We start from the raw sequence: 19,078 nt of genomic DNA on the forward strand, positions 1-19,078 counted from the left end.
TTTATTTTCCATACCAATGCTGCTTTGGTTAAAAAAATATGTCAGTGGAAAGTGGAAGAAACAGTGGAGTTTATCTTTCTGACTAGTGAGAAACAGTGTGTTGTTGTGCCACAGTAAGTGAACTATAGATCAGGATCTGAGCTAAGGTACAAGTCCATAATTTAAGGTAAAATCTTTCTCTTCCACTGTCTTAGTTTTGATCTAGAAAGCTCAGGCATCAACACTAGATCTCCACTTTCATGAGGAAGAAATAAACCGTAATTTTTTTTTCCTTTCTCCAGGGTTGTCCTACAATGCAGAGGTTGTCTGCCCTCAATGGACTGATCGCATTAGTGGGATCGGAGACAGCTCTCATTCAGGTAATTTTATGTGTAATTCGTGCTTGTGTCTAGCCTTGTGTTGTATTTGTACCTGGCAGGATGCTAGACACAGTTCCAGTTGAAGATATATACGTGTTGGCATTCAGTACCTTCAGTGCAAGACTTGAAAATAACACACTAGCAGTGTAATAAATCTTACTTCCTACAGCTAGAATGCTTTTTTTCCATCCTAGTGAATGTTAAATATCACAAAACAACACTTTCTGGTATATTACCCAACATTAAGTTCATTATCGTATGTTGAGGTGCCATTAGTGATAGCAGTTAAATGCCAGTCTCATATGGGCACTGCCCTTTTCACCCACACCTGTGCCAGGCTGCTCTTTGTGTGGCAAATTACACTCTTCCGTGCCCACCCACTTTCCAGACACTCGTACACATACACACACACGGCAAAAGCTGTCTCGCCTTTTTAAATGCAAATGCCACCATACTTGGAAGGTAGCCAGGAAGTGTTGCCATAGTAACGGTGGGACTTGACAGGGGTCTGCAAGGATTTTCTCACAGTGTGAATCTGAGCCTTGTGAATGTCTCGGATTACTCTGCCGCCCCACAGATGAAAAGATTTGTATTAATGTGTCTTTAAGTGACTTAAAGTCACTGAATAAACACTTTAAAGCACATTTTGGTGCATTCAAACACCCACTGTCAGTTGATTCGTTCTTGAATTAAAATCTTGAATGCAGCTCATTTAGCTGGTGATTGTTCCTTTCGGATCTAAACTTGTTTAAATCCCCCCCCCCCCCCCCCCAAACCAACAAGATTTTAAAAACTGATTGTTCTCTTTTTAGTTCAACTCTGTGTAGTAACTTTGTGAAAGTACAGGTAAGCAGGTAGATCTCTGCCACTATTTAACCTACAATAAAAAGTTAACTGCTGGGGAAAGGTGAATGTAGGTTTAAATATAGTAGTAACAGTTGCTGGCCACATGAGGGTACTGTAGGGTTAAAATAGTCCATTTTGAGAATGCTAAATGTGAAAACAAATTAAACCTTTCTGACTTTTTGGATTTATGTAATTTGTCATTTTGATCACTAAACATTGGAGAGTAGTACTTTTCATTAGTGAAAGCAAAATTAGTAGGTTGTCTTGAAGCTGAATTTTTACACAATTTAAATGGTTAAATAGATTAGATTATAAATAAATTAGATTAAGAGCATCATAATATATATTTTATATGCTTAAACAGTAATGTAAATTTTTTTTGGTTTTGTTTTGGTTTTTACATTTACATTTAGTCATTTGGCAGACGCTTTTATCCAAAGCGACTTACAATTGGGGGAATACAAAAAGCGATTAATCTTGAAGAGGCAATCAGACAGAGGAAGTGCTCGTAACACCAAGTCTCAGTCATTGTTCAAATAAGTACAAGCTAGTAAGCGGAGAGAAAGATAGAGGGAAAGAGTTTTTTTTTTGAGTTTAGGATGAAGTCAAGTACTGCCGAAAGAGATGAGTTTTCAGTTGTTGCTTGAAGATTGCCAGGAATCCGGCGTTCCGGATAGGGGTGGGAAGATTATTCCACCAGCCAGGAATGGTGAACGAGAATGTTCTGGAGAGTGATTTTGAGCCTCTCTGTGATGGTACCACAAGGCGTCGCTCACTAGCAGATCTCAAACTTCTGGAGGGGATGTAGGTTCGTAATAGTGAGTGGAAGTAGGAGGGTGCAGAGCCTGTGGTAGATCTGTACGCAAGCATCAGTGTCTTGAACTGGATGCGAGCTGCCACTGGTAGCCAGTGCAAGGAGATGAAGAGAGGTGTAACATGCGCTCTTTTGGGCTCGTTGAAGATCAGTCGTGCCGCTGCATTCTGAATCATTTGTAGAGGTTTGATTGTGTTTGATGGCAGACCAGCCAGAAGAGCATTGCAGTAGTCCAGTCTAGAAACAACGAGGGCCTGGACAAGAAGTTGCGCAGCATGCTCTGTCAGAAAGGGCCTGATCTTTCTGATGTTGTGTAGTGCAAACCTGCAGGATCGAGCAGTCTTTGCAATGTGCTCTTTGAAGGTCAGCTGGTCATCAAAGATTACACCAAGATTTCTGACCGAAGTTGATGGGGTAATCATTGATGAGCCTAACTGAATCGTGAAGTCATGTTGTAGAGTCGGAGTGGCAGGGAAGACCAGAAGTTCCGTCTTTGCCAGGTTGAGCTGTAGGTGATGTTCTTTCATCCATGCCGAGATGTCCGCCAGGCAGCCTGAGATCCGTGCAGCTACCGTTGGGTCATCTGGTTGAAATGAGAGATAGAGCTGTGTGTCATCGGCGTAGCAGTGATAGGAGAAGCCATGTGCATGTATGATGGGATCCAGCGATGTAGTGTATGTGGAGAAGAGGAGGGGTCCAAGAACCGATCCCTGAGGAACTCCAGTGACCAGTTGATGTGGTTTGGATATCTCCCCTCCCCAGGCCACCCTGAAGGATCTACCGGTGAGATAGGATTCAAACCAGCGAAGTGGAATCCCAGCGATGCCCAGTGATGAGAGTGTAGACAGGAGAATCTGATGATTGACAGTGTCAAAAGCAGCAGAAAGATCCAGCAGAATGAGGACTGACGATTTGGAATCAGCCTTTGCAGTTCGCAGGGCTTCAGTGACTGAGAGTAGCGCAGTCTCTGTTGAATGGCCACTCCTGAAACCTGACTGTTTAGCATCCAGTTTGTTGTACTGTGAAAGAAACCGCGAGAGCTGGTTGAAGACAACTCGTTCGAGTGTTTTCCCTACGAATGGAAGGAGAGAGACAGGTCTGTAGTTATCTAAAAGTGAAGTGTTTAATGTAGGTTTTTTGATCAGTGGGGTTACCTGAGCCTGCTTGAATGCTGTGGGGAAGATGCCTGTGAGGAGAGATGTGTTGATAATATGTGTGAGTGCCGGTAAGAGTGTGGGAGAGATTGTTTGGAGAAGATGTGAGGGGATTGGGTTGAGAGGACATGTTGTAGGATGGCTGGAGAGGAGAAGTTTGGATACTTCTGCCTCGGTGAGGGGACAGAAGGAGAAGATGGGAGTTAGAGCAGTGGATGTGGTTGATTGGAGGTCCTGTGGAGTTGAGAACTGGTTACTGATTGTTCTTGTTTTGTCTGTGAAAAAAGAGGCAAAGTCATAAGCGGTTATCAAAGTGGTGGGAGGTGGAGGAGGGGGACAGGGGAGAGAATTAAATGTTCTGAAGAGATTACGCATGTCTGGAGTGCTGGTGACCTTGTTGTGGAAATGTGAGGATTTGGCAGTGTGGACTTCAGTAGAGAAAGATGAAAGCAAAGACTGATACCTACTCAGGTCTGACGGATTGTTTGATTTGCGCCATTGTTTGAATGGTTTTTGTCTCTTACGCTCACCAAGGTTGCATTTATTTGATCAAAAATACAGTTAAAAACTGATATTGTAAAATATAATTACAATTTAAAATACAATAGGTCATTTTAATATGCTGATTTGCTGTTCAAGTAACATATCCTATTATTATTATTATCGGTGTTTTATGCTTAATTTTTTTGGTGGAAACCATAATACTTTTTCAGGATTCTTTGATTAATATCAGAAGAACAGCATTTATCTGAAATACTTTTTTTATTACATTATAAATGTCTTTACTGTCCCTTTTGATCAATTTGATGCATGTTTTCTGAATAAAAGTATTTTAGAAAATAATGTAGTGTTGTTAAATGATTGTAAAACATTTTTAATTCATGCATCTGTTTTATTTGTTGAACTATCCCCTCAATGGAAAACACCAACCCTGACTTCTGACCTCCAGTTAATTTGAGTTTGACACCTCTGCCATATGTTCATAGGCTTTTACTGTGTCCTAGAACCCTTTGACCTCCAGAAAGTGTGTTTTTATCTCCATTAGCTGAAGAGTGAATCAGAGGAGTCCTCACAACAGCAGAGCAGACTGAACGAGGTCATCCGAGCCATTACACAGGTTAGAAATCATGCATTTCAAATACATCAGAAATAAAGTTAAATATATATACTAAATATGTATAAGTTATTTTATTTTTTCTTGGTTTCGTTACCATCCTCCACACTAGATCATCACCTTTTCGGGAACAATAGGTCTGCAGTCTAATGGAGCATGTCTGCTTGGACACCTGCATCTGGCCCACATGTCCAGCAGCCACAGCCGAACTGCAGGTGAGATTCAAAATATCCTGTCTTCTGTCTTTTTTGTTGTTGATGATAATAGAAATAATAATTAAATAATAATAATTTATTCAAATTAAATTAAAATTAAATAATATATAAATAAATGTCAATTATTATTGATGTTTATAATAATAAATCTAAAATTCAAAATTTAAATATTTTTATTTGAAGAAAATGTATATTAATATAAAAAATAGATATATATTTTTTTTAAATATAAATGAATATTTTAAAATAATAGAAAAATTAATATTATAGTTGTTGCTGATGTAGTTGTTATTGATAATAATTATTTAATCATAAATGTTTTTAATTAAAAGTAATATTATAAAATAATTATTATTATTGTGGTTCTGTTGTTAATAATAACATTAATAATTACATAATAACTTTTCATACCATTAAAATGTATTAAAATAATAAGAATTGTTGTTAATAGTAATAATAATGACATTTTATAAAACAAATAAAATGTATATTATTAATTTTACTATTACTACTACTACTACTACTACTACTACTAAAAATAATAATAAATTATAAAGCAAAAGTTAAATAATATATAAATTACTGATACTGTGCGAATGGTCATTCACCGGTGAAGAAGACCAATCAAACATACGTTTTCATCCCACTTTAACAGTTCCTCAGGACTTTGGTTATCTCCCAGAGAAAAGCGTCATCCGAGCTTCAGTAGACTTCATCACTGAAGCAGGAAGGAAAGGTAACACAATATCTAATGCTAATATCTAATAAAAAGTGATGCCATTGCATACTAATGTTGTGATTCTGTACAGGACCTGAGTTCACTCCTCCACACCTAGTGAAGACGGTGCTGGCCACTTTAGCGACGGTCGGTGGAAACTTCCAGTATCCTCCAGTCAACTGGAGCGCCGTCCTCTCTCCGCTGATGAGACTCGGCTTTGGTGAGCATCCTGTTCTTCTTCATCATCGCTAGTGCTCTGCAGATAATACCCTATTGTGTCATTTTTGAGGATGTATGATGTTGAAGTCCTGTGCCTGTCATAGGTGAGGAGGTGCAGCATCACTGTTTAGCGTTAGCTGCCAGTCAGGCCCAGTCTTCCCAGAGTGCCTCTCTTTTCCTCGGCATCTGGCTTGTGCCTCCCCTGGTTCACAGCCTGAGTGTGAGTATTTCTTTCTCTTTGTGTATAAAACATGTCTCTGTCACACATTTCTGTCTCTTTGATATTTTCATATAGACTTGATGTTGTAATGCTGGCTTTTTTCTGGTTGTTTTGTATACTGTCTAGCTTTTTTTTGTTTTAATCCTGTTCTATGTTTCTTGTACAGCTCTTTGGTTTTAACATCTGTTGTTGTTGTTAAATGTGCTCTATAAATCAGTAAACTAAACTAAATTAGGGCTGGGCGATATATCGCATGCAATTGTCATACGCATTTCGTCAGTAAAGCCGGTTCCGTGATTAGTAGTAAATCTGCTAATCACGGAACCGGTTTTGCTGACGAGATTCCCATCCCATCCCAGCCCTAAACTAAATTAAATAAGATATTTTAGTATTCAACTGGTTAATTGTCACTGTCGCTTTTTAGTAGAACTTTTTCACTTAAGTGCACCTTTTGAGCTGGACCAGTAAGAAATCACGTAACACCCACCAAGAACACCATAGCAAATCAAATTTAATTTTAATAAAATTTCATTTTCCGTTATAATTATGGCTTCCAGAAATTATGAAAATTAAGTAAACAAGTGAATTATTGTTGTCTTGTTTTATATGTTGAATAAATGTTTAGTAGTTTTCAGAAAGTTGTGGAAGTACACTACAAAATAGGTAATTTTTATCCATTTTTATTTAATAGTTTAATTACATTTTTTGTTAAATTATTTAATTGTTTTATTATTTTATTTAATTGTATAGATAGACCAAATGTATTTTATTTATCAAATTTTTTCACATTTATTTTTTATGTTTTTCTGTTCAATTATATTTAGTTCAAGGAAGTCCACTGTTACAAAGACAACTTTAAAAAAAGTTCAATAAACTAAATACATAAATTAATGTTTCCGATGATTAATGGTATTATATTACAAATGATCTCAATGTTGAGCAAAATAATTGTAATTATTATTTTTGCTATAATCGAGCAGCTCTACATTGCGTCGAGTTTTACATATGCAATTTTCTTTAGAAAATTCTAAATCTAATTTTTACTCATTTGTTAGACATCCCTTTTGAACGCTTTGAAATGTTACTTTCAGAGATGCTTAAAAGTAAAGTAGCAATTAGTAGCAAATTATCTCATAGCGTTATCATCTGTGAGAAGTTCGTGAAAATGTCATACTGTTTTGTAATTTTCTCTCAGTCTGCTCTGATTGTCTTAATTTTCTCAACATCTGTACCCTCCACAGCTCCGTACTAGGGCTTCTCTCTACGAATGCCTGAGCTCCTGGATGAAGCACGTGGCTGAAGACAAACTGCAGGTGTACGTGGACAGTCTGGCAGTCCAGCAGTTTGTGCCGGACACACGTCCTCAGCGCCTGCCTCTGTGTCTGTCCATCCTGCATGGCCTGGCCAAAGCCATGGCGGTTCCCAACCCACCACAAAACTGCTGGACCACCCTGTGCTCTACCACTGAAAAGATCTATAACCTCTTACCTGATAATATACCGGTATGTCGTTGCAATCTGTGAGAAGTTTCATAATCAGACATGTTGACTAAGAACTCAACATTTAGCTAGTTCTGCTGCTGTCCAGTGATATTTTTTATCATTTTGTAGGCTGGTGAGGTGGACCTGTATGAAGCCACGTGTTCATGTCTGTCTGAACTGAGCGACACTGAGATAGATCGCATAATCAAAGTCACTGAGGTATAATATAACTCTAATTAGTTTGTGATTCATAGCTTTATAAATCTGATTTTGTTGAAATGTTTCATCATGATATATAGTCATACTATTTCACTTCAAGGTAATGAACCCATTTACTCACTTTGCAAGCACAAGATGCATAAAAAAAACACAAAAAAAATGTATGTTGACTGAGGGAATAAGACTGAATATCCAAATGAAATGCCTGCTGTTTTTTCATTAACATGTAAATAGTAAATTTAACTATGAATTGCTGATGCCAGCATTTATTATGTTTTATTATAGACATTTTCATAACACATCTGCAGAAATTAAGTGTTTTATTGAAATTACTTTTATTTTTATATCTTCATGAAATTTATTTTTTTTATCTTAATCTTTCTTCATGAAGATGCCTTCTGGTCTGTCCCTAACCATGTGCTTCCAACTTGTTGTATTAGCAAGTATGTCTGCTTAAAAAATAAAAATGAAATATTTATAATATATATATATATATATATATATATATATATATATATATACGTGTATGTATAGTATTTATTGTATACCTTGGGAATAGGTAGGTTGAGTGGATATAATATTTCATATTTTCCCAGGTTATGCATCAATAATTTAGATGATGTAGTGGATATAATGAATGCACCCACTATGGACATTATTATTGGATTCATTATTGCAGGTTTTTTGTATATATATATATATATATATATATATATATATATGTTAAGTTAGGAGCTAGTTCTATTAGCAGCACTTAGTTTAGATTTTCTGGCATCAGCAAAGTCTTTCATTGATTCATTTCCATTATTACACAATTCTGCCTCCAGGCAACATGGAACACTCCACTTTTTTTTAAAAAATAGGCTCATTTTCCAACTCCCCAAGAGCTAAACAGTTGAGTTTTACCGTTTTCGAATCTATTCAGCCGATCTCCGGGTCTGGCGGTAGCACTTTTAGGGGCTATTTACACCTGGTCACTTCATGCGTTTTTTTCTGATCGGATAGCTATCCGATCGTGAAAAGACCAAGTGGAAATGCCCTCCGAAACGCATTCGAGACGGATATAAATCCGATCGCTCAAACCACTTCAGGAGGTGGTCTGGGCCGCATTCCAGACGAAACTGGACAAGTGTAAATGCATCTGGTTACCAAAACCACATATGCTAATTTTACTCCTCCCAAAATATTAAAATAATAAACCTGTGAGAGCGTTTTAAATGCTATATGGCATGTTATAGTCAGATATGACAGCGCTAATGCAACAAGCGTCACCACGGATGAGTAGCTGAGTATGTCCTCAGAAAGCCGTCACGCAAACTGCCGCGAATTAAACTAAAAGTAAGTCGCAGAAGAGCAACACACAATCATCTTCATTAAAAGTAGTGAGACTAACCTACCTTTCCAGTCAGGGCCGTAGCTGGGGTTTGCGGGGCACCAGTGCAGGTTGTACCAGTGGGCCCTGTTTGAAATTGTTTGATTTGTATGTTCATTCTATTTATTTATTTGTGCTATTTACACAATGTTTAAGTTTTTTTTCAAGTTTGTAGGTGTCCAGGTACAAAACCGAATAATCAAATATAAAATAGCACTGCATAGTCTTCACTGTAAAAATTTAATATACAGTCAACCCAAATTTTATTCAGACACCTTCAACATTTCTTACATTATCACAGTTTATTTGCTATAGTTTAGAAAATGGTAATAAAATATGACAAGAGCTCAGAGTTAAACTGTGTCAGAACAAATTCATCTTGATAATGTTAGATAACTTTGATTGAAAGGTATGTAATGGATTGCAATCAACCAAAAATTCAGACAACTGTTAGTATGACAATATTTACACAACTATCAATTCTTTGTTGATCAATTACCAAGCAATGCTTCATTTTGTTCTGTGGTGTAAAAAAGTCGCATTAGCAATTAAAGAAAAACACATCATTTGTGGTCCCAAAATTTTATCATCAATTTTACTGGTAGTCCACTATATGAAAATGTTTTGGTTATAATGTCACAGTTTACTTTATTTTGCTATCCTTACTTAAATTAACTATAGTGTCCTGAACCCACTAGTAAAAAAATATCAAAAATTATATCTGGTGTCTGAATAATGTTTGGTTTGACTGTGGATTAATTCTTATTAAAACTAAAGTAATTCAGTTGAGAGCAGTGAGTGATTTTCTTTTTCATATTCTTGTATTAACATTAAGGACACCGACAGCAGCTAGTAAATTAAGTGCGGTCACTTTAAGAGACAATGCATCCAATATAATGATACACAATCGATTTCTTTCTCCACTGTTTTCTTTCACTTAAGACATAACCGACAGTTTTTTCGAGGATACTCTCCAAGAAGGGTGTTTTGACATAATTTGGTATGTACAAGAGCAAGAAGAGGCAAATTCAGTGTTTAAGCGCTTTTGAGTTTTGTCTCTCTGCATGCGCAGGAACACTGCGCACTGGTGCTTAATTGGGCTCTTTCACATCTTTTTCTGTTTGCATGTTTAAACTGCGATTTGTATTTGTTCGTGCGGGAGCAGGAGGAGGTGAAGGAGAGCTCGGTTCGGTGTTGCTTTCTGTGAGATGCATGTGCACCGAACATGGCGCGCGAATACTCAGTTGATTTTTTTCCATATTTTCTGTTTGAATGCTTTAAACTCCTTTTAATGATTAAATTGACAAGGCTTAAAAACACGTGCAAATCATAAGCTTTCGTGACGATGTACAGCAGTGGCCCGTCAACTGTCCTGAGTGTCTTTTTAGGCTGTTGAGTCAGTTGAGATCGCCAAGGGCCCCCCTCAGCCATGGGCCCCTGTAATCGTCACCACCTTTCACCCCACTAGTGACGGCCTTGTTTCCAGTGTTGGTGCCTCGCTCTCTCCTGTTGCGGTCTCTGATATTGAAATGAGCTGATAATTAATAAAATGCAGTGCATATCTATTGCTTTCATTGACGTGAACTCCGTTAAATTTGCATATAGCGTGGGAATTGAAGAACGGATTTATATCTGTTTTGCAAAGACACATTGATGTGGCCAAGTGTAAATGGAAACGTTTTAATAAATCAGATAGATATCCGATCAGAGAAAATGCATGAAGTGACCAGGTGTAAACAGGCCCTTAGCGTAGCACAGATCATTGAATCCGATTAGACCATTAGCATCACGCTCAAAAATGACCGAAGAGTTTCAATATTTTTCCTATTTAAAACTTGACTCATCTGTAGTTACATCGTGTAGTTACAGCAAAGTTCCTTGATTATTACACCAGAATGAGATTATAGTTCCTAGCCATATCGGCCTAGAAAATCGCAACTTTTAATTTTCCGTCTTAGTACACGATGTAACTACAGATGAGTCAAGTTTTAAATAGGAAAAATATCTAAATTTTTTGGGCATTTTTGAGGGCAGCGGCTATTTTCACTGAGTGCAAATAGCATATTTTCTTAGTGATAGATACTATTTACACTAAGTGCAAATAACGATGGATTCAATTTACACCAAGTGAAAATAGCAGTATTTTTAACGATATGCTATTTACACTAAGTGCAAATAGCTATAGATTCTATTTACACTATGTTAAAATAGCAAGATTTTCTGCTATTTATACTACTTATTGCAAATAGTGGTAATTATCTGCACCTCAGTATTGTAGTACATTATAAAACAGTACACAATAATAGCGTATTTTAACGTAAATTATAGTTTTAATTCAAATCATTGAATGGATGCCACCTTATTGGGACAATAAAGCCCTCCCTACACCTACCCTAACCCTACCCAATACTTTTATTTTCAACTTTTTGATTATTTCCTTAATTTTTACTGACAATAAATGCCTTTCCGATGCGATATGAGATTTGAAAAGGGAGAAAAAAAGTTTGGCAAAAGGCTGGCTCGAATTCGGGTCGATCGAGTCAAATTGCATGCGCCTTACCATCTACGCCACTGAAACTAATGAATAAGAGTCCTTTTTTAGTGTTGACCAACCAAATCACACGTTGGTGGGCGGAGTTAGTGTAAATAGCCTTTGCCAACAAAGCGGGCTATTTGCACTTAGTGTAAATAGACACTCTGATTTTTGAGTGCGATGCTAATGGTCTAATCAGATTCAATGATCTATGCTAAGCTAAGCTAAAAGTGCTACCGCCAGACACGGAGATCAGCTGAATGGATTCGAAAACGGTAAAACTCAACTGTTTAGCTCTTGGGGAGTTGGAAAATTAGCCTATTTTCGAAAAAAAAAAAAGTGGAGTGTTCCTTTAAAAGGATCCCGAAATATTTTTAGTTTTTCCTAAATTTGTTGCTGGTTTTAGTAATGAGGCTCATTTTATGCACGAAAATCGAGTCTCTTCAAATATAATGCATGCATAATGCATAACTGTTTGCAGTGATGAATAGTTACGCTTTCATCCATTGAAGGTTTTCTTCTCCTTTCATGATAATCAATGATAATCATAATTAATGGCAAGAGCACAGGACAGCTTGTTTTGTCATTTATCATGTAATGTAACAAACATTCCAGAGCATTTTACAAGTTAAATTACTTGCTCAAAGGTGCACTGACAGTGGCTAGAGACATTAAATCAACAGATGTGCAACCCCAACGCAGTTCTTCCCACTTTGTGCTCCCTCTACAGGCTAATGTTGAAAAAACAGCGTTCATCCTATCCTACCTGACCTCTACCGGCAGAGTCCCTCTGCTCGGACTCAATGATGTCATCAGTACCATCCTCCAGGTGGGGATTAAGAAACGAATCAGCTGGCTTCTCCTGCAGGCTCTCCATCAAGCACGGTTCGCTGCTAGTCCCAGTGCAGGTATGTTAATAATGCTTATATATATATATATATAAATTATATATATATATAGCTTATATATATATATATATAAAATATATAAATATAAAGTGAAGTGAAGTGAAGTGAAGTGACATACTGCCAAGTATGGTGACCCATACTCGGAATTCGTGCTCTGCATTTAACCCATCCAACGTGCACACACACAGCAGTGAACACACACACACCGTGAACACACACCCGGAGCAGTGGGCAGCCATTTATGCTGCGGCGCCCGGGGAGCAGTTGGGGGTTCGGTGCCTTGCTCAAGGGCACCTCAGTCGTGGTATTGAGGGTGGAGAGAGCGCTGGACATTCACTCCCCCCACCTACAATCCATGCCAGCCGGGGACTCGAACCCGCAACCTTTCGATTACGAGTCCAATTCTCTAACCATTAGGCCACGACTTCCCACTTATATATATATTGTAACCTAGTAAAATGTTATTGGGAAAAGGTGCACTGCTGTTCAAAATTTTGGGAAATGAATAGTTTCATTCACCAAGAATGTATTAAACTGGTCAAAAGTTACAGTACAGATTTTATTTTATTACAATAATATTTGAATAAATTGTTATTTTTCCTTTTTTTTTTATTAATCACAAAAAAAAAATCTATCACTGTTTCCACAAAAATATTAAGCATCTCAACTGTTTTCAACATTGATAATAATAATAAGAAATGTTTCTTAAGCACCAAGTCAGCATATTAGGCTGATTTCTGAAGGATCATGTGGCACTGAAGACTGGAGTAATGATGTTGAAAATTCAACTTTGCATCACAGGAATAAATTACAGTTGAAAACATTAAAACAGAAAACATGTATTTTAAATTGTAATAATAATATAATATAATTTAATGATATTACTGTTTTTTTTGTTGTTGTTTTTTTACTATATATTTGATAAAATAATAAAACAATTACCCTACGTTTTTCAGTTGGTATACCATACTACTGTAATTAAAACCATTAAAAACATTTTCATCTCACATATTTCAGCTAGTTGCCAATGCAACATTTCTCATTTTAATTTAGCTCAACTTGATGTACTAAAAAATGAAAACTGAAATAAAAATATGAAAAACTATATAGACATAAAAAATTTGAAAAAATTACAAAAACATTCAACAGTAATATCATTTTAAGTGCCCCCTTTTTGATCATGTTATGTTGATTCAGAAAGCACAATGTTTCGTTTGTTTTCAGGGGTCTCTAAACGAATGGAGTGGCTTTTGGAGTTAATGGGCCACATCAGAAACACAGCGTACGGATCTCCTTCTGTTAAATGTGTCAATGTTATAGAGGTATGTGCTGTATAACTGTACTGCATAATCTGTTGTTTTTGATTTAATGGCTCTGGTTTCTTTGTTTTTTTACAATCTTATGTGTATATGCCTCTCTAAAGAGCAATCGCTGCCATCTGCACCAAGTATTTTTGGGTTGCCTTGCTGTAGGCCTAATGATATAAACAGTTGTTTTCTCTGAAACACAGCAGCAGGAAGTAAGATACTACCAGTTCACTGACTTAAACATAATGTTTATCATCACTTGGCAGGGCACAGACTTCCTCCTCCGTGTGTTTGCTGCAGCAGTGGTGTCTTGGGCTGACCATTGTGCCCCACTTCTCGTTGGCATCAGGGCCCGGTGGTTTCCCTGGCAACAGTCCTCTTGGACAACAGAACTGTCCCATGACCTCTATGTCAACCCTGACGCCACTGAGCTGTCGCTCGCCTCATGCCTACTTGGAATCCCATACAGCATAAAGCAATTACTCGCCAAAGAGCCGTGGAAGTCCCAGTCACAGAAGGTACGGCATCTGTCATCTCTCGTTTTACTATTTAAATGTGTAGTTCTGCTGAATGTTTTAAGGTATTCGTGTCCATTGCACAAATCATGTGGATTGAGTTCATGTCAAAAATACATTTTGTATTGCCAAAGCATTAAGACAACAAAGAAAATGGTTTAAAACATCCGAACATTTACACTGGAACATCTGAATGTTTGTTTATATAACTAATATGTAATATATAACTACTATGGAAATGTAATATATACACATTGATTTACACACCAAATTGCAATGCTTACAATCTCTAAGAATCTGCACAGTATCCATAGTAATTAAAAAAAGAGTTCATATTTTCCTATCTATGCTACTTTTTCAAAGGCCGGTGAGATTTTTTGTTTGTTTTTGAAACAAGTCTCCTATGCTCACCAAGGTTGCATGTATTTATTATTCAGAAATACAGTAAAAAAAAGTTAACAGTGAAATATTATTGTGCTTTAAAATTCTTTCAATTTTCTATTTAAATGTATTTTAAAATGTAATTTATTCCTGTGATGCAAAGCTACATTTCTCCGTCTTCAGTGTCACATGATCCTTCAGAAATCCTTCTAACATGATCAATGTTGAAACGTTGTACTGCTAAGTATTTTTGTGGATAGCGATAATTGTTTTTTAGAATTCCTTGAATAGAAAGTTCAAAAGAACAACATTTATATGAAATAAACTTTAATATGAATTTACTGTCATTTTTGATCAAGTTAACACTTCCTTTATCAATAAAAGTACTAATTTCTTGAAAAAAATAAAAAAACTTATCAACACCAATCTTTCTTTCTTCATGCCTTCAGTTCATCGACTGGCTCTTCAGTATTACAGAAGGTCCTAAACTAGGTTTCTCTGAGACTGCCTTACTTACAGCCAAAGGTGAGACACTTTGTTTCAGTCAAATTCTTTTTTCATATCAGTCTTTAATTTGTGTTTTAAAAATGTGTTGATAAGAAGTATCATTACGTGATTTGATAACAAGAAGCAAAGGATAGTTATGTGACGTGTACAGTACTCATGTACTCAAATCTCTCATTTGACTCTCATCTGCATCTCGTTCCATCTTAGCGACGCTAATGGCTCTGAGATCCAGCTCTGAGTTCAAGAAGAAGGGTGTGTGGACCAGAGCGTATGGCTGGTGATCCCACTGAAAACTCTGACACACCAAGGACACCATTTGTTTACATGCATATTCAGTCGAACTCTAGTGTTAAACCCAGTGTATAGTGTTGCAAACCAGAATGGACACTTGACATGTTTAATAGTTTCAAATTAGGTATACCATAATATTCAATAACAAAAAAGTGCATAAAAATGGCTTCAGAAGTCATGTTATTTTTCATTTTCATGCGTTGCATGTAAAATATATTGACCATTGTTTCTGTGACCAATTAAATATGTAAACTAAATACATCTGTGCCACACCAAGTATGTTTTTCTGCTCACAAGAAGCTTGCACTGTTTGCATAAATTTGCTTTCAATAAATATTTCAAATCCAGCTGATTTGAAACTTTCCCATCAGACAAGCTGATATATAATGCAGATGCCTGATGGTCTGTAATTGTAGCTTATGCTAGCCATGGGGCCTGACCAACATGCTTTAAAGTGGTAGAATGATGGTACAAAAAGCTCCAAATGAATTAGTCACTTAACATTTATGGCTAATACTCTGGCCATTGCCTGCAAAAAAATATACAGGATATCACAGACTAGATTTTAAAAATACACTACTGTTCAAATGTGTGTGCTCATGAAGAACCAGTACTTAGTATATTCAGCAAGAATGCATTAAATTATGACATCTGTAATGTTAGAAAAAAAATATTTTTCAAATAAATGTTTTTTTTTTTTTTTTTTTTACTTTCTATTCATCAAAGAATCCTGGGGAAAAAAGTGTCACAGTTTCCACAAAAATATTAAGCAGCACAAGTATTCAACGTTGATAATAATAAGAAATGTTTCTTAGAAGCATTAGAAATGTGACACTAAAGACTTGAGTCAGGGCTGGACTGGGGTTAAAATTCGGCCCTGGACAAATCTGGCCCATGACTTCCTCGTGAATGTTTTACTGGGTTATAGGGCCTTAAATTGGAGTAAATAAATGAATAAATAAAACCGGACAGAAACAAATAATGATAGATATTACTGAATTCTTAATAATGAACTTAATAATGCATTTTTGTCACATAGAAAGGAACTTGACAGTAAAGCAATGATTTTAAGCTAAAATGCAGAAAAGTTACTGCTATTAAACTCTGTCATCATTTCCTCACTCTCATGCTGTTCCAAAACCTGTATGACTTACTTTCTTCTGTGGAACACAAAAGAAGATAATTTGTAGAATATTATCAAACCACTTTGGTTACCCTTGATTTCTACTGTATTCTACTCTTTGTATACTGTACAGAAATTTCTTGAATTTCTTGAAATTTTGAATGACATGATGGTGAGTAAATGACCACTTTAATTTTTGGGTGAACTATCCCTTTAAGAGCTTTAACATTATAAATAGTGAACACCTAATTTATATAAGACACTATTTAAACATTTAAAAAGAAAGAAACTATTAAAGCTATTCTGTTAAATTATCCTTTGCCCTAATGAAATTTAATATAGTTCATAAAATCCAGAATTTAACTGACTCTATTAGTAAGATGGTGCTCACAAGTAAAACCATGGTCCATGGTACCAAATGGTTTTTAAAATAATAATAACAAACTATGGAATTTGTCATTTAAAAAAAAAAAAAAAACCCGGTACTCCCGATGGCCAGTACATCCCTGACTTGAGTAATGGCTGCTGAAAATTCTGCTTTGCCGTCACAGGACAGAATTATATTCTAACAGAAAAAAAGTTATTCTAAATGTTAATAATGTTTCACAATATTACTGTTTTTAAACAAATAAACAGCTTTGGTGAGCATAAGAGACTTCTTTCAAAAACTTTTTAACAGTAGTCTATATATTTGCAGTGAATCCAAATGCAATTTGTTCGATTCACCAATTTGTTTGAAGGAATTTTGTGCTCTTTGCTCCATCAGATTTTCTTGGCTGAAGGTTGTCATTTGTTAAAGGGGGGTACAATGCCGTTTCATGCATTCAGAGTTGTTTACACTGTTGGATTCTCATGCCAAGCATGGCCAAAGTTTCAGAAAACAATTTGGACGTATAACAGAGTATTTCTGTGCCAAAAATCTCACTTCTGGGTTAGTACAAGGACAAGTTTTTTCGATCGTGGTTCTTGCTGACGTAAACGACAGTGGAACTCCTTATATGGGCATTTCTTCCGGAAGAACGCGCCCGTGCATGCATCGACCAGAGTTAGAGATCAACGCGCTTCATTCAGCATCACTGCACGGGACTCGCTTGGGAAGAATGTCTCTGAAGAAGTGTGTGTTTGGTTGTGAGGGAAAGATAACCTTGTTCAGCTTCCCAAAAGAACCCAGCGTTTGTTTTTTGGGGGCAGCAACTGAGTTTCTCAAGTGTGTTTGTTGACGAACGTTTTATAAACAAGGCCCAGTTCGACACTGGATTCAGCCTTGAAACAGCCTCTGGAGCGCGCGAGTACTGATTGGTTTAAAAAGACGTGCAAATTATACATTTTTGTGACGATGCAACAATGACCCGATTAAGCAAGTTACAATTTTGTCAACTGTCCCGAAATGCGAGCGAAAGTCTTGGATCGGTGTGCAGCTGATGTGAAGCCGCTTTGAGAGAGTGAAAGAGAGAAGACACGGTCCAGCTGAATCACTCACACTGTTTTCAAATGACTGATTTAATCTGCTAGTTTGTGTGGATTTATTTACTCGTATAACCTACTTGCTATCTTGAATAAATGTTTGCAGGAATTTCCCTCATTATAAACTTGAAAGCTGCGGGGATGAGTAAAACTATGTAATAGACACAATCCCCCACAAAATTCTGGACATGATTAATTATAACTCTATTACAGAGATTTGTGAAATTAAATTTCATAATTTTTTAGTATTTGGTCTAGAAATTGCTGTTTTCAAAATTTAATAAAAGCAACTGATGCACGCTGTTAATCACTTAAAACCCCTTAACTGTCACCGTCCCGTATACGGGACGCCTAACTTTACTTCAATATATTACAATTAAATCCTAATCTAATCATGACAAACTATATATCGTTGGAAAGGTCCAAGACTCCTAAAAAGATATTTTACCACTGTTTGTTGTTAAAAATTAAGTAGGAGCAGTAATGTATTAATTTATGACAAGAGTGCACCTCAAAACATATACACCATAACAGGAGTTCTGACCTTTGACACAAAACGTCTATTCGTTTCCTTTTTTTCATATATTATATATCATTTGAAAGCTAAAAACTTCAAAATTCATCATGTGAAAACCGTTTTGAAATCGGATAATGCGTTATCATAGAAATTGTCATTTAAAATATTTTAGCGGGCTCCTCCCCCGTAGTGGGAGGTGTCATATTCCAAAGGTATTACGGTCTTATAGAATCAAAACTTTTTATAATCTTGACAAAATACATATCATCAGAAAGGTCTGAGTCTCAAGATTCCATATTTTGTGATAGGAGTAAAACTGAGAGAGATATTTATACATTTGTGACAGAAAAATGCATTAAAAAGATTCAATGGGGTTTGAATGGCACCCGGTGGCTGTTTGTGGTATAACGCCTAAACAAAATTGCATAGTAACCTCAATTTTTTCATATCAACTTCAAATTTGGAAGACAACTTATTTAGACATACAGGTGCTGGTCATAAAATTAGAATATCATGAAAAAGTTGATTTATTTCAGTAATACCATTCAAAAAGTGAAACTTGTATATTAGATTCATTCATTACACACAGACTGATATATTGCAAATGTTTATTTCCTTTAATTTTGGTGATTATAACTGACAACTAATGAAAGTCCCAAATTCAGTATCTCAGAAAATTTGAATATCAATTAAGACCAATGCAAAAAAAATGATTTTTAGAAATGTTGGCCAACTGAAAAGTATGAGCATGTACAGCACTCAATATTTAGTTGGGGCTCCTTTGGCCTGGATTACTGCAGC

The 19,078-nt window shown here is 36.3% G+C and overlaps 1 protein-coding gene across 2 annotated transcripts in view; it reads left to right on the forward strand.

Annotated features, from left to right (window-relative positions):
- The window catches only part of LOC306861258 (focadhesin), a 63,930-nt gene extending 47,172 nt beyond the window's left edge, over window positions 1-16,758 (forward strand). For both annotated transcript variants that reach the window (XM_079403440.1, XM_079403441.1), the window contains 13 exons: window positions 282-359; window positions 4,219-4,290; window positions 4,400-4,502; window positions 5,158-5,238; window positions 5,312-5,440; window positions 5,544-5,659; window positions 6,901-7,161; window positions 7,270-7,359; window positions 11,995-12,172; window positions 13,397-13,494; window positions 13,746-13,997; window positions 14,825-14,900; window positions 15,090-16,758. In XM_079403440.1, the coding sequence (XP_079259566.1) occupies window positions 282-359; window positions 4,219-4,290; window positions 4,400-4,502; window positions 5,158-5,238; window positions 5,312-5,440; window positions 5,544-5,659; window positions 6,901-7,161; window positions 7,270-7,359; window positions 11,995-12,172; window positions 13,397-13,494; window positions 13,746-13,997; window positions 14,825-14,900; window positions 15,090-15,163 (1,608 nt within the window). In that variant the 3' untranslated portion in view covers window positions 15,164-16,758. The remainder of the gene's footprint in view (window positions 1-281; window positions 360-4,218; window positions 4,291-4,399; window positions 4,503-5,157; window positions 5,239-5,311; window positions 5,441-5,543; window positions 5,660-6,900; window positions 7,162-7,269; window positions 7,360-11,994; window positions 12,173-13,396; window positions 13,495-13,745; window positions 13,998-14,824; window positions 14,901-15,089) is intronic.
- Window positions 16,759-19,078: the final 2,320 nt, after the last annotated feature.

The sequence above is a fragment of the Barbus barbus genome, assembly GCF_936440315.1.
Source record: "Barbus barbus genome assembly, chromosome: 1".
Lineage (NCBI taxonomy): Eukaryota > Metazoa > Chordata > Actinopteri > Cypriniformes > Cyprinidae > Barbus > Barbus barbus.